Raw genomic sequence first — 15,105 nt, forward strand, 5'->3', positions numbered from 1 at the left:
TTAATGCGCTATATGGGTCTGCGCTGCCATATAATGTGTTATATGGGTCTGCACTGCCCTTTAATGCGCTATATGGGTCTGCGCTGCCCTATAATGCGCTATATGGGTCTGTGCTGCCCTATAATGCGCTATATGGGTCTGCACTGGCCTACAATGTGTTATATGGGTCTGCGCTGCCCTATAGTGCGCTATATGGGTCTGCGCTGCCCTTTAATGCGCTATATGGGTCTGCGCTGCCATATAATGTGTTATATGGGTCTGCACTGCCCTTTAATGCGCTATATGGGTCTGCACTGCCCTATAATGCACTAAATGGGTCTGTGCTGCACTATAATGCGCTATATGGGTCTGCACTGGCCTACAATGTGTTATATGGGTCTGCGCTGCCCTATAGTGCGCTATATGGGTCTGCACTGCCCTATAGTGCGCTATATGGGTCTGCGCTGCCCTATAATGCGCTATATGGGTCTGCACTGCCCTTTAATGCGCTATATGGGTCTGCGCTGCCCTATAATGCGCTATATGGATCTGCACTGCCCTTTAATGCGCTATATGGGTCTGCGCTGCCATATAATGTGTTATATGGGTCTGCACTGGCCTATATTGCGCTATATGGGTCTGCACTGGCCTACAATGTGTTATATGGGTCTGTGCTGCCCTATAATGCGCTATATGGGTCTGCGCTGCCCTTTAATGCACTATATGGGTCTGCGCTGCCATATAATGTGTTATATGGGTCTGCACTGGCCTATATTGCGCTATATGGGTCTGCGCTGCCTTATAATGCGCTATATGGGTCTGCGCTGCCCTATAATGCGTTATATGGGTCTGTGCTGCCCTATAATGCGCTATATGGGTCTGCGCTGCCCTATAATGCGCTATATGGGTCTGTGCTGCCCTATAATGCGCTATATGGGTCTGCACTGGCCTATATTACGCTATATGGTTCTGCACTGGCCTATAATGCGCTATATGGGTCTGTGCTGCCCTATAATGCGCTATATGGGTCTGTGCTGCCCTATAATGCGCTATATGGGTCTGCCCTGGCCTATAATGCGCTATATGGGTCTGCCCTGGCCTATAATGCGCTATATGGGTCTGCACTGGCCTATAATGCGCTATATGGGTCTGCGCTGCCATATAATGTGTTATATGGGTCTGCACTGCCCTATAGTGCGCTATATGGGTCTGCCCTGGCCTATATTGCGCTATATGGGTCTGTGCTGCCCTATAATGCGCTATATGGGTCTGCGCTGCCCTATAATGCGCTATATGGGTCTGTGCTGCCCTATAATGCGCTATATGGGTCTGCGCTGCCCTATAATGCGCTATATGGGTCTGTGCTGCCCTTTAATGCGCTATATGGGTCTGCGCTGCCCTATAATGTGCTATATGGATCTGCACTGCCCTTTAATGCGCTATATGGGTCTGCGCTGCCATATAATGTGTTATATGGGTCTGCACTGGCCTATATTGCGCTATATGGGTCTGCGCTGCCTTATAATGCGCTATATGGGTCTGCACTGGCCTACAATGTGTTATATGGGTCTGTGCTGCCCTATAATGCGCTATATGGGTCTGTGCTGCCCTATAATGCGCTATATGGGTCTGCGCTGCCCTTTAATGCACTATATGGGTCTGCGCTGCCATATAATGTGTTATATGGGTCTGCACTGGCCTATATTGCGCTATATGGGTCTGCGCTGCCTTATAATGCGCTATATGGGTCTGCGCTGCCCTATAATGCGTTATATGGGTCTGCCCTGGCCTATAATGCGCTATATGGGTCTGCACTGGCCTATAATGCGCTATATGGGTCTGCGCTGCCATATAATGTGTTATATGGGTCTGCACTGCCCTATAGTGCGCTATATGGGTCTGCCCTGGCCTATATTGCGCTATATGGGTCTGTGCTGCCCTATAATGCGCTATATGGGTCTGCGCTGCCCTATAATGCGCTATATGGGTCTGTGCTGCCCTATAATGCGCTATATGGGTCTGCGCTGCCCTATAATGCGCTATATGGGTCTGCGCTGCCATATAATGTGTTATATGGGTCTGCACTGGCCTATATTGCGCTATATGGGTCTGCGCTGCCTTATAATGCGCTATATGGGTCTGCACTGGCCTACAATGTGTTATATGGGTCTGTGCTGCCCTATAATGCGCTATATGGGTCTCCGCTGCCCTATAATGTGCTATATGGGTCTGCCCTGGCCTATAATGCGCTATATGGGTCTGCACTGGCCTGTAATGCGCTATATGGGTCTGCGCTGCCCTATAATGCGCTATATGGGTCTGCCCTGGCCTGTAATGCGCTATATGGGTCTGCACTGGCCTGTAATGCGCTATATGGGTCTGCGCTGCCCTATAATGCGCTATATGGGTCTGCCCTGGCCTATAATGCGCTATATGGGTCTGCACTGGCCTGTAATGCGCTATATGGGTCTGCCCTGGCCTGTAATGCGCTATATGGGTCTGCACTGGCCTGTAATGCGCTATATGGGTCTGCACTGGCCTGTAATGCGCTATATGGGTCTGCACTGGCCTGTAATGCGCTATATGGGTCTGCCCTGGCCTGTAATGCGCTATATGGGTCTGCCCTGGCCTATAATGCGCTATATGGGTCTGCACTGGCCTGTAATGCGCTATATGGGTCTGCGCTGCCCTATAATGCGCTATATGGGTCTGCCCTGGCCTGTAATGCGCTATATGGGTCTGCACTGGCCTGTAATGCGCTATATGGGTCTGCGCTGCCCTATAATGCGCTATATGGGTCTGCCCTGGCCTATAATGCGCTATATGGGTCTGCACTGGCCTGTAATGCGCTATATGGGTCTGCCCTGGCCTGTAATGCGCTATATGGGTCTGCACTGGCCTGTAATGCGCTATATGGGTCTGCACTGGCCTGTAATGCGCTATATGGGTCTGCCCTGGCCTATAATGCGCTATATGGGTCTGCACTGGCCTGTAATGCGCTATATGGGTCTGCGCTGCCCTATAATGCGCTATATGGGTCTGCCCTGGCCTATAATGCGCTATATGGGTCTGTGCTGCCCTATAATGCGCTATATTGGTCTGCGCTGGCCTATATTGCGCTATATGGGTCTACAGTGGCCTACAATGTGCTATATGGGTCTACACTACCCTATAATGCCATATACAGGTCTACACTGCTCTATAATGAATAGTATGGATCTACCTTGCTCGGTTATGCATTATACGGGTCTACACCGCCCCATATGTCATGCGCTCTATTCAATACTGGACACGACTATGTCCAATATTGTGCTGAACGGATCCAGCCTTGATGCCATTGTTTTGATCCCTTTTCAAGGGAATTCCTTGTGCGCATGCGCGGAAGAGTTCCAGCCCCGTTTGGTTGCGCACAGACTGCGGGGCCCGGGCTCCCTCTAGCGGCGGGCGGCGGGGGTTTCCGGAAGTGGCGCCCCGCACGAGGCCCGTCCCGGGGATCCGCCGAGCCGCAGAGAGGTTTGCATTTCTGGGGAGTGGGCTGCGCGGGCTTCGGGGCTCCCCCTGCCCCCCCTTCCAGTTTGCAGAGCCTCTGGGATTCTTGGTCCATTTCTTCCAGCAGGGAATCAAGTCTGGGCTGGGAAGCTAAGCAGGGTCGGCTCTGGCTGGGACCTGAATGGGAGACCACCCACCCCAAACAGACGTTGTAAGATCTATTTCGGAGGCAGGGAAGTGTGGCATTGCACACTTGGGGTTGCTGTGAGTGTGTAGCAGCATTCTCTCCTGAGGTCTCGCCCATATCTATGGCAGGCATCCTCAGAGGTCGTGAGGTCTGTTAGAAACGAGGCGAGTGGGGTTTGTTTACACACACACACACACACACACACACACACACACACACACACACACACACGTGGAATGATGTCCAGGGTGGGAGAAAGAAGAACTCCTTTGACAGTTTGTTGCAGTTGTCCAGCTTGGTTAGCATTGAAGAGCCTTGCAGCTCCAAAGCCTGGCTGCTTCCTGCCTGGGAGATCAGGCAGGCCCCCACCCTCCTCCCCTTTAGAAAGAGCCTGAAGACACGGCTCTTCCAGCAGGCCTTCAATAATTGATCCAGTAGGTCTGACCTCTTGCATCTCCAATCATAGTCCCGTATTTACGCCTCTTCCAGAACCCTGAAGGCCTTGACCATTCGGATAATTCTCCCCTCCTGGTGATTTTGACAAACTAGCACTTTGGCCCACGTTTTTTTTTTTCTAGATTTTATCCACGATTTTACCTTTTGTTCTTGAATGTGATTTTATGACTGGTTTTTATTGTTATTATTTGTTTTTATTGCTTTGTCTTTATTGTGGACTGGGCTTGGCCCCATGTAAGCCGCTCCGAGTCCCTTCGAGGAGATGGGGTGGGGTATAAAAATATTATTATTATTATTATTATTTTATTATGACACAGCAAACAAGATAGAGATGCTGGACTTCATATCAAAAAACCACAAGTCGAACACTTCCCAAGTGTCAGGGACTGTGTGATGTATTTTCAGATGATGCGCGCAGATCCCAGTCGGGTGGCCTTTTGCAGTTGGCAAATCGTAATTTTGTCAATGTCTATTGTTTCCAAATGCCGGCTGAGATCTTTTGGCATGGCACCCAGTGTGCCCATCACCACCGGGACCACCTGCACTGGTTTCTGCCAGAGTCTTTGAAGTTCAGTTTTGAGGTCCTGAGAGCGGCTGAGTTTGTCACCTGGGATGGCGACATCCATGATCCAAACCTTTTTCTTTTCCACAACTGTGATGTCTGGTGTGTTGTGTTCCAGAACTTTGTCAGTCTGGATCCGGAAGTCCCACAGTATCTTCGCGTGCTCATTTTCCAATACTTTTGCAGGTTTGTGATCCCACCAGTTCTTTGCTGCTGGGAGGTGGTACTTGAGGCGTAAGTTCCAATGGATCCTTTGGGCCACATAGTTGTGCCTCTGTTTGTAGTCTGTCTGTGCGATTTTCTTACAGCAGCTGAGGATATGATCCATGGTTTCGTCGGTTTCCTTATTATTATTATTATTTGTTGGGAGGTGTTGGCTGGCCCTAATTGGTAGCTAGCCCTGATTGAAAAAAAAGGATTCCCCCAGGCAGGAAGCAGCCAGGCTTTGAAACTTCCAGGCCATTCAGTGCTAATCAAGGTGGCCAATGCAACATTCCCGAGCTCTTTCTTCCTCCCACCCTGGACATCATTCCATAGATATATAAACCCCACTTGCCTAGTTTCCAATATACTTCACAACCTTTGAGGATGCCTGCCGTAGATGTGGGCGAAATGTCAGGAGGTAATGCTGCTTCTGGAACATGGCCAGACAGCAACGCCGTGATTCCTTTGACAACACCGTGTCCATTTCTCCCTGTTTTCCCCCCCAGCCTTTCCTATGGGGTCCAAGGGCACCGAGAGCTGGCCCGGCACGGTGGCGTCTTTCCGGGCCGGACCCTCGGCCTTCCTCTTGTCCCGCGGGGCCAGCGAGGCCTTTGTGGCCGAGATTCTGCGGGAACTGCACGGCGACCGGTCAGGGGAACGGACCAAGGTAAGGGGGAGCCTCCAAAATACGGCTGCAGGGTTGTTGGTTAATCGAATCCTAGAACCCTAGAGCTGGAAGGCAGGTGGGTGGCCGTTTGTCGGGAGGGATTGGATTGTGTCTTCCTGCACCAGAGGGGCCTTGGGGTCTTTTCCTGTGTTCTTGAAGGAAGGCCTTCATGGCCAGAATCACTGGGTTGCTGTGAGTTTTCTGGGCTGTATAGCCACATTCCAGAAGCATTCTCTCCTGACGTCTCTCACACATCGACAGCGGGCATTCTCAGAGGTTGGGAGGTGGTTGGAAACGAGGCAAGTGGGGTTCATATGTATCCCTGTGGAATAATATCCAGGGTGGGTGGGAGAAAGAACCTCCATTAGGTATATAAACCCCACTTCCCTGGTTACCAACAGCCCAAATGTCCATGTCCCCAGCAGCATTCTCTCCTGACGTTTCACCCACATCTGTGGCAGGCATCCTCGGAGGTTGGGAGGTGGTTGGAAACGAGGCAAGTGGGGTTCATATACAGTAGAGTCTCACTTATCCAACGTTCTGGATTATCCAACGCATTTTTGTAGTCAATGTTTTCAATACATCATGATATTTTGGTGCTAAATTCGTAAATACAGTAATTACTACATAGCATTAATGTGTAATGAACTACTTTTTCTGTCAAATTTGTTGTATAACATGATGTTTTGGTGCTTAATTTGTACAATCATAACCTATTTTGATGTTTAATAGGCTTTTTCTTAATCTCTCTTTATTATCCAACATATTTGCTTATCCAACATTCTACCGGCCCGTTTATGTTGGATAAGTGAGACTGTACTGTATATCCCTGTGGAATAATATCCAGGGTGGGTGGGAGAAAGAACCTCCATTAAGTATATAAACCCCACTTCCCTGGTTTCCAGCAACCAAAATGTCCATGTCCCCGGCAGCATTCTCTCCTGACGTTTCTCACACATCTACAGCGGGCATTCTCAGAGGTTGGGAGGTGTGTTGGAAACTGGGCGAGTGGGCTTTATATCCCTGTGGAATGATGTCCAGGGTGGGAGAAAGAACTCGTGTCTGTTGGAGGTGAATCTGAATGTTGCAATTGGACACCGTTGATTAGCACTGAATGGCCTTGCGGCTTAGAATGCTTCCTGCCTGGGGAGCTCTTTCTCCCACCCTGGACATCTTCGGAGGATCCGCGCTTCCCGGCCCTCCCCGCATCGCTCTCTCCTCCCTGTGCTTGTTGCCTTCCCGCAGCTCTCCCTGCTGATGCTGCTCCTGGAGTTCCCCAGGCTGCTGTGCCCGGACCCCAAGGCCGGTCAGGAGGCGGCGGCGTCCCTGGTGGCCCTGTTTGCCCGGCTGGGCCCCTCGCCGGCCAAGGCCTCCCTCCGGCGCCACCTCCTCTTTGCGGCGGGGACGGTGCTGGTGGCCACGGAGGCCTTTGCCGAGGCCTGCCCGACCTCCCGCCAGTACCTGGCCCTGCTGCTCCGCCTGGCGGCCGACCTCAACGACCAGCGCGGCGGTCCAGCGGAGCGCCCCGTCCGGATGGCCGCCTGCGAGTGCCTGCGGGAGCTGGAGGCCGGCTGCCCCGGGTTGCTCTCGGGCCGCCTGGAGGCCTTGCGCTCCTTCCAGCGGAGAGAGGCCTCGCCGGCCCACCAAGGCTACGCCCTTCTCTACGGAGCGGCCTTGCGCAACGGCGTCCTGCTGCTGGCCAAGCGCGGCACGGGGAGCCTCGGGGGGCTCTTGGCCGGGAAGGAGGACCTGGCCTGGGGGCCGGGCGAGGTCTCCGCGGCCGGCCTGGACCGGCTGGTGCTGCTCCCCTCGCCGGGAGACCTCAAGGAGCTGAAGTCGGTGGTCTCGGCCCTGCTGGACGGCTCGTTCTCCCTCTCGCCGGCCGCGCAGAGCCACCTCCTCTGGCACCTGGCGCAGGCGGTGAGCGTGGTTCGCACCCAGTCCCCGGCCATCTTCAAGGCCCAGCTGGTGCGGCTCTTCGGCACGGCGGACGTGGCCCTGCAGCACGCCATCCTGCAGCTCAAGGCGCTCTTCACCGACAGCCTGTTCACGGCCGAGGACGAGGCCTTCCTGCTGCGGCGCCTGGTCGGCCTGGCCCAGCACCCAGCCCTGCCCGCCCCGGCCCGGCTCTTCCACCTGGACTGCCTCCTGCACTTCCCGGAGAACCGGCCGCTGGGCTCGGGCGCCGACGAGGGGCTGCCCGTCCTGCTCACCCCGCGCACCGCCTCCGGGCTCTTCCCGGGCCTCTTCCAGGACCACGGCACCGTCCTGGCCCGGCTGAACCTGCTGTGCCTGGTGTGCGTGGAGAGCGAGGGCCCCGCGGCCGAGCGGGGAGCGGCCTACCTCCTGGAGCACGTCCTCGCCCTCGGCGGAGTGGTGGCCCAGGGGGGCGGCCCGGAGGCCGTGCGGCTCTTCTTCCGGGCGGCCTTCCTCTTCGCCCGCCACTTCGGCCCCCGCCCGCAGCCCATCGCGGAGCTCACGCGGTGCGTGCTGCGCCTCTACCGCCGCGACTGCAGCCTGGCGCCGAACGTCATCAACCTGTTGGACGAAGCGTGGGGCTCGCTGGAAGACCCCGGCTGGGCGGGCACGCTGGCCCGGGCCCTGCAGGAGCTCATTGTGGGCGTCCCCTTGCGGGAGGGGGGCTTGGGCTGGCACCTGACGGCGCTGGCCCGGCTGGCGCGGGAGAAGGACCTCTCGCAGGGGGGCACCGTGCGCTTCCTTGGGCGGCTGGTCGCCTCGGGTCAGCTGGGGGACTGGCGCTCGGGGCAGATGCTCCTCCGCGTGTGCCGGAACCTGATGCAGCTCTGCCGGCCCCCCGACCTGGCCGACCTCCTCCAGGCCGTGGCGCTCAGGCACGCCGACACGGACGTCCAGGACCAGGCCCGCTTCTACTCCACGCTGCTGGCCAACCTCTCCGGGGAGAAGCTGGGCGCCGTGCTGGCTCGGGAGGCCCCCGCCAAGGCCCGGACGCTCTCCTCGTCCATCGTGGCCGACAGCGAGAGCTTCGTGGCCTCGCTGACCGTCCACCCCGTCGAGCCCGCTCCCCTTGAGCTGCGGCGGGCGGCGGGCGGCGGTGACGGCGACGGTGCCCCTGCCGCCACGTGTCCGGCGCTCGGCGCGGAGGACTACTCCCGGTGGCTGTTGGAGGCCCGGCCCCCCTCGCGGCTCCGCCTGGCCTGTCACTTGGCCCACGTGGGTCCCCGCGGGCCCCCCTTTGACCTCCTGCTCTGCGTGGCGCTCCGCTTCTCGTGCTCCGACCGGCACTACGGGCCGGTGCCGGAGCTGTGCGTGCCGTGCCTCTCGGCGCACCGCCCGCCCCAGGCGCTGGCCCTGACGCTGGCGCCGCGCTGCCCGTTCCCGACGCGCCTCGACGTCTCCGCCGTGTACACCACGCGGGAGGGCCTCACGCGCTGCAGCCGCCTCGGCCCCGTCCAGGTGGCCTTCTGCGACCTCTTCGTGCCGCTCCCGGTGCCCGCCTGGCCTCTGGAGAAGCGCCAACGCCTCTTCGCCGCCCTCTGGGACCGGCTCTGCCCCGAGAACGGCGCCGACCGCGCCGAGAGCGTGACCGTCTGGCCGGTGCCGCCGCGGCCTCTGGACGGGCTGATGCAGAGCCACTTTGCGCGGTACCTCCTGGCCGAGCACTCCGGGCGCTACGAAGTCGGCCTGGCCCTGCCGCCACGCTGCCACGTCCTGCTCCGAGTGCAGAGCGTGGCCGAGTCTGCCCGCGTGGGCATCCGCACGGACAACTGGAAGATCCTGCCCTCCCTGAACAGCTACCTGCAGGGCCTGGTGGGCGCCGCCTGAACCCTGAGCCTCACCCGGGCTCCGCTGCCTGTGCAGAGCTTGGAGATTTTGCAATAAAACCCTCTTTGCCATTCTGGATACAAGGCAGGATGGATGGAAAGATGTGTGTGTGTGTGTGTGTGTGATTGAGGCAGAGGGAGAGGCCGGGTCTGCACTGGACTGCATTCCGTGTTTCCCCGAAAATAAGACAGTGTCTTATACCAGGGGTCCTCAAACGTTTTAAGCCGAGGGCCGGTCCACAATCCTTCAGACTGTGGAGGGGCCGGATTATCATTTGGAAAAAAAATACAAACAATTTCCGATGCACACTGCATATGTCTTATTTGTAGTATAACAACAACAACAATGAAAGAACAATACAATATTTAAAAACAAAAACAATTTTAACCAACATACATTTATCAGGATTTCAATGGGAAGTGTGCTCCTGCTTCTGGCCAATGAGATAGTCAAGTTAATTAGGATTGTTGTTGTTGTTGTTGTTGTTGTGTGCCTTCAAGTCATTTCAGACTTTGGGCGAGCCTAAGTCTAAATTGTATTTATTTATTATTTATTTATTTACTGCATTTATTTACTACATTTGTATCACACCCTTCTCAGCCCAAAGGGGACTCAGAGTGGCTTACAAATTATATGTACATACAATATATTATATTATTAGCATAGCACAATATAAGCATTACATATTACTATATTGAACTATACTGTAATATTATTAGTAATATAATATGTAATATAGAATATATAATTAATATTATCATATGGTATTATTATTAGTGTTATATTGTATTACATTATAATATTATTATCAATATTATATGTATATACAATATATTATATTATAAAACTGAGGGTGGGGGCCAGGTCAATGACCTTGGAGGGCCGCATCCGGCCCCCGGGCCTTAGTTTGGGGACCCCTGTCTTATACAGTAGAGTCTCACTTATCCAACATAAACGGGCCGGCAGAACGTTGGATAAGTGAATATGTTGGATAATAAGGAGGCATTAAGGAAAAGTGTATTAAACATCAAATTAGGTTATGATTTTACAAATGAAGCACCAAAACATCATGTTAGACAACAAATTTGGCAGAAAAAAGTAGTTCAATATGCAGTAATGCTATGTAGTAATTACTGTATTTATGAATTTAGCACCAAAATATCACAATATATTGAAAACATTGACTACAAAAATGTGTTGGATAATCCAGAACGTTGGATAAGCGAGTATTGGATAAGTGAGACTCTACTGTACTGTACAGTAGATATCATCACAAACCAGCATAACCAGACAAACTGTGAATCCTATCAAGAATTTCTTGTTACTACCATTATTTCCATGTATATGGTACGTACATTTACCGATCCCGGAAGCTCTGGTGTTCTGTTCGGCGGTCATGCTTCCAAACAAAAACTTTGCCAGGTCTTACTTTTGGGGAGGCCTTATATTTAGCAATCCAGCAAAACCTCTACTAGGTCTTATTTTCGGGAAACAGGGCACATGGTCACTGTCAATCCATGTAATGCAATAGGAACTGCATTCTATGTTCAGCCTGGGCCTACTTGGGCGCCCCCTCCCTCCCTCCCTCCCTCCCTCCAGGGGTTTTGGACTTCAACTCCCAGCATTCCTCACTGCCTACCGCGATGACGTCAAAACCCCGGGAGGGAGGGCCCAGGTTGGCCCAGGCCTGCTCGAGGCCTCTCTGCCAACTCCTGGGGGTGCCAACTCCATGGGCCTCAGGCTCGAGGTTGTTTTGGACTTCAACTCCCAGAAGCCTCAGCCGCCTCGGCCCATGCGGAGGGATCCTGGGAGTGGAAGTCCAATAGGAGCGGAAGGCGCGCGTGGGGGCGGGGCCAGGGCCGGAAGAGGAAGCGGGAGCGGCATGGCGGCGGCGGCGCGGCTGGCCTTGTCTCCCTCGGCGGAGCCTCCGCGGGCGGCCGTGCACTCGCTCCCCTGCCGGGTCCTCCACGACGGGGACGCCGCCGTCTGCAAGTACTTCTCCCCGGCCATCCGGGCGCACGGCCACGGTAAGCTCCGGCCGAGACACCATCCGAACCCTCCCGACAAAGGGCCACCCGCCCTTGCTTCGAAGCCTCCGCGGCACTTTAGATTCCTCTCCAGCCCCTTCCTGCCTTGCCAGAAGACACCACCAAAGCCCACCCGTCAGATGCCCATACAGCCTCTGCTTCAACGCCTCCAGATTCCATTGCTGGCCATCTTGAATGCCATTGAACAGCCTTGCAGCTCCAAAGCCTGGCTGCGTCATACCTAGGGGACTCCATTGTTGGCCATCTTGAATGCCATTGAATAGCCTTGCAGCTTCAAAGCCTGGCTGCGTCATACCTAGGGGACTCCATTGTTGGCCAACTTGAATGCCATTGAATAGCCTTGCAGCTCCAAAGCCTGGCTGCTTCATACCCAGGGGACTCCATTGTTGTCCAACTAGAATGCCATTGAATAGCCTTGCAGCTCCAAAGCCTGGCTGCTTCATACCTAGGGGACTCCATTGTTGTCCAACTAGAATGCCATTGAATAGCCTTGCAGCTCCAAAGCCTGGCTGCGTCATACCTAGGGGACTCCATTGTTGGCCATCTTGAATGCCATTGAATAGCCTTGCAGCTTCAAAGCCTGGCTGCGTCATACCTAGGGGACTCCATTGTTGGCCAACTTGAATGCCATTGAATAGCCTTGCAGCTCCAAAGCCTGGCTGCTTCATACCCAGGGGACTCCATTGTTGGCCAACTTGAATGCCATTGAATAGCCTTGCAGCTCCAAAGCCTGGCTGCGTCATACCTAGGGGACTCCATTGTTGGCCAACTTGAATGCCATTGAATAGCCTTGCAGCAACAAAGCCTGGCTGCTTCATACCCAGGGGACTCCATTGTTGGCCAACTTGAATGCCATTGAATAGCTCGGAGCCTATGTTTGTCTTGTCTTTGTTCTATGTTAAGGCATTGAATGTTTGCCTTATATGAGTCCCCTTCGGGGTGAGAAGGGCGGAATGTAAATGCTGTAAATAATAACAATAGCCTTGAGTTGAGAATGGTTGGGCAGGGCCTCCCGTGCCTGGAGACCCCCAACGCGGACTTCTCTCCCCCGACAGAGTCGTCGGTCTCCTTCCGCGGGCGGAGCCTCAAGGGGACGAGCGTCTCCGTCCCGGAGGGATACGTGGGGCTCGTGTTGGAGAAGGAGGCGGCACCGCTGCTGCCGTCAGAAGTGAGTCTACGGCTGGGTCCAAACCCGAGAGTTGGGGGACCTGAAAGGGCCGCTCATTCACCCCGTCCCTCTTGCCAAGAGATCTCCTCCTCGAATGGCCCCCTTTCTAGGACAGACGGTTGTTGTTGTTTCCAGGAGCAAGAGCTGCGCGTCAAGTCGGCCTTCGGGTCTCTGACGGTGTGGAATCTGGAACAGGCGCCGAAGGACACGGACGAGATCCTGATGGCGCTGCGCTGGCCACAGATCGCGGACGGGGTGAGTGCTTGCGACCCTTTGCCGCCCTCCTCGCCCTCCCTTGCCTTTCATTCGCATGTAACCGTGTCCTCCTCTTGCTTGAAGATCCACTCGGCCGTGCCCGACGACGAGTGAGAACCACCGCAGAGCAATGGAAGCGCATATTCGGGACTCAGCACACGCAGGCACAAGACTCCTCTTCTGCCCCTTGCTGCACAAGGTGACTCTCCACGGATACGGCCTGACTCCGGTCTATGCATTTCGGTCTATTTTGTTGTCTGATACCTTGAGTGGATGATGGTTACACTTTTGGGGGCTGAGGAGATACCTGTTTGGGGTGCCCGTCTCCATAAACGACATATGCAACCGGATTCATTCTTGTGTTTTCTGTCCCCAAAATACTTATCCTATAGGCCCATAGGGCAGGCATGGGCAAACTTTGGCTTTCCAGGTGTTTTGGACTTCAACACCCACAATTCCTAACAGAGGAGAAGACGGAAGGGGCAAATGTGCATTTGAAACACTGTTTACCGTTCGTTTCCTCCCTAAAATAATATCAGTAAGAAGAAAAAATACAATTTTATCTATCTATCTATATACTAACTGTGCCCGGCCACACGTTGCTGTGGCAAAGTCTGGTGGTATGGGAAATAAAGTACAGTAGAGTCTCACTTATCCAACACTCGCTTATCCAATGTTCTGGATTATCCAACACATTTTTGGAGTCAGTTTTCATAATATCGTGATATTTTGGTGCTAAATTCATAAATACAGTAATTACTACATAGTATTACTGCATATTGAACTACTTTTTCTGCCAAATTTGTTGTCTTAACATGATGTTTTGGTGTTTCATTTGTAAAATCATAACCTAATTTGATGTTTAATAGGCTTTTCTTTAATGCCTCCTTATTATCCAACATATTTGCTTATCCAACATTCTGCCGGCCCGTTTATGTTGGATAAGTGAGACTGTACTGTATTGAGGAATTCCTGGTAGTTAAGGTAAAGGTTAAAGGTTTTCTCCTGACATTAAGTCCAGTTGTGTCCGACTACACACTGAAGTGGATTATGTGGCAGTGTGGAGTCAAGATAATCCAGTTCAAAGGAGATAATATAAGATTATAAATGGGTTATATAGCTGTGTGGAAGGGCCTTGAGTCTACACTGTCATATAATCCAGTTACAATCTGATAATCTGTATTTTATAGGCAGTGTGGAAGAGGCCTAAGTGAGGCCTAACTCCGCCTGTCCCCTGGGCTGAGTGGGTTGCTAGGAGACCAAGTGGGCGGAGCTTAGCCTTCTAACTGGCAGCAATTGGATAAAAACAATTATTCCTCTCCCTCTAATTAGGACTTTATTTTTCTTTTCTTTGTACGTTGTATGAACGTAGAGGCATGGATGAGTGGTTGTGTTGCCAAGTTTAGTGTTTCTGGGATGTGTAGTTTTGTTGTTTTGTCCTAGGCCGAAATTTCATTACCCTTTTATATATATAGACTAGCTGTGCCCGGCCACGCGTTGCTGTGGCAAAGTGGTGGTGGTATTGGTTAAAAATTGTTGTGTAATTTTTATTTGACTTTATTTGCATTTTTTTATTAATTTTATTGTAAGTTATATTTTTATTTATTATATTTTATTATTTTTTGTATTATTTTTAGTTATTTTCTGTTATTATAGTATTTTATTGTATTAATTTTTAGTGTTTTTTATTTTTTTTTATTGGGTTGCTAGGAGACCAAGTTGGAGGAGCTTAGCCTTCTAAGTGGCAGCAATTGGATAAAAGCAATTATTCCTCTCTCTCTAATTAGGACTTTATTTTTCTTTTCTTTTTGTTGTATCAACCTAGAGGCGTGGATGATGGGTTGTGTTGTCAAATTTCGAGGTTGGGGGGCCTGCAGTTTTGTTGTTTTGTGGGTCGCCGTGATGCCATCACTCTTTTATATATATAGATAGAAAAAAGACGTCGATAATTTATTCTCTTCCCAGTGATATTCGGGGCGGAGGGTGCAAAGGGCCAAAGGGCTCCAAGCCGTGGGTCCTAAAGATCCTTCCTTTGGCGAAAGAGGCTGCGTCTCGATGCAGAATTCCTCTTTTTTCAAGAGCAGGGGGTTCGAATGGGGATGTCTTTCCCCCAAGGAAGCAGAGCTTTGGGTCCGTCCAGGCAGTCCGCTGTATCCGCTTCTCCGTGGCAGAAAAGGGAGCCGAGCCGCAGACGAGGAGCGTTGGCAGCGGGACCTCCGTCCATACTTTTCCAGGCCCCAAGCTCTCGATTTCTGCTCTGTTCCCTTTCGAAACATTATAAATATC

At 52.8% G+C, this 15,105-nt stretch overlaps 2 protein-coding genes across 3 annotated transcripts; both read left to right on the top strand.

The window, feature by feature from the left end:
* Positions 1-3,372: 3,372 nt before the first annotated feature.
* On the top strand, positions 3,373-9,739 carry ap5b1 (adaptor related protein complex 5 subunit beta 1). Of its 2 annotated transcripts, none has more exons than XM_062965489.1 (3): positions 3,373-3,492; positions 5,384-5,544; positions 6,790-9,739. In XM_062965489.1, the coding sequence occupies exons 2-3, from the start codon at positions 5,392-5,394 to the stop codon at positions 9,346-9,348; spliced, it is 2,712 nt and encodes a 903-aa protein (XP_062821559.1). In that variant the 5' UTR covers positions 3,373-3,492; positions 5,384-5,391; the 3' UTR covers positions 9,349-9,739. The 2 variants fall into 2 exon arrangements, with proteins under 2 accessions (XP_062821559.1, XP_062821560.1); XM_062965490.1 differs by lacking the exon at positions 3,373-3,492 and adding an exon at positions 3,578-3,679.
* Positions 9,740-11,085: 1,346 nt separating this feature from the next.
* rnaseh2c (ribonuclease H2 subunit C) lies at positions 11,086-13,169 on the top strand. Its single transcript, XM_008124717.3, has 4 exons — positions 11,086-11,375; positions 12,452-12,564; positions 12,700-12,819; positions 12,904-13,169. Exons 1-4 carry the CDS (start codon positions 11,141-11,143, stop codon positions 12,931-12,933), a joined length of 498 nt encoding a protein of 165 aa, XP_008122924.3. The 5' UTR covers positions 11,086-11,140; the 3' UTR covers positions 12,934-13,169.
* The last annotated feature ends 1,936 nt before the right edge of the window (positions 13,170-15,105 follow it).

The sequence above is a fragment of the Anolis carolinensis genome, unplaced genomic scaffold (assembly GCF_035594765.1).
Source record: "Anolis carolinensis isolate JA03-04 unplaced genomic scaffold, rAnoCar3.1.pri scaffold_14, whole genome shotgun sequence".
Taxonomy (NCBI): domain Eukaryota; kingdom Metazoa; phylum Chordata; class Lepidosauria; order Squamata; family Dactyloidae; genus Anolis; species Anolis carolinensis.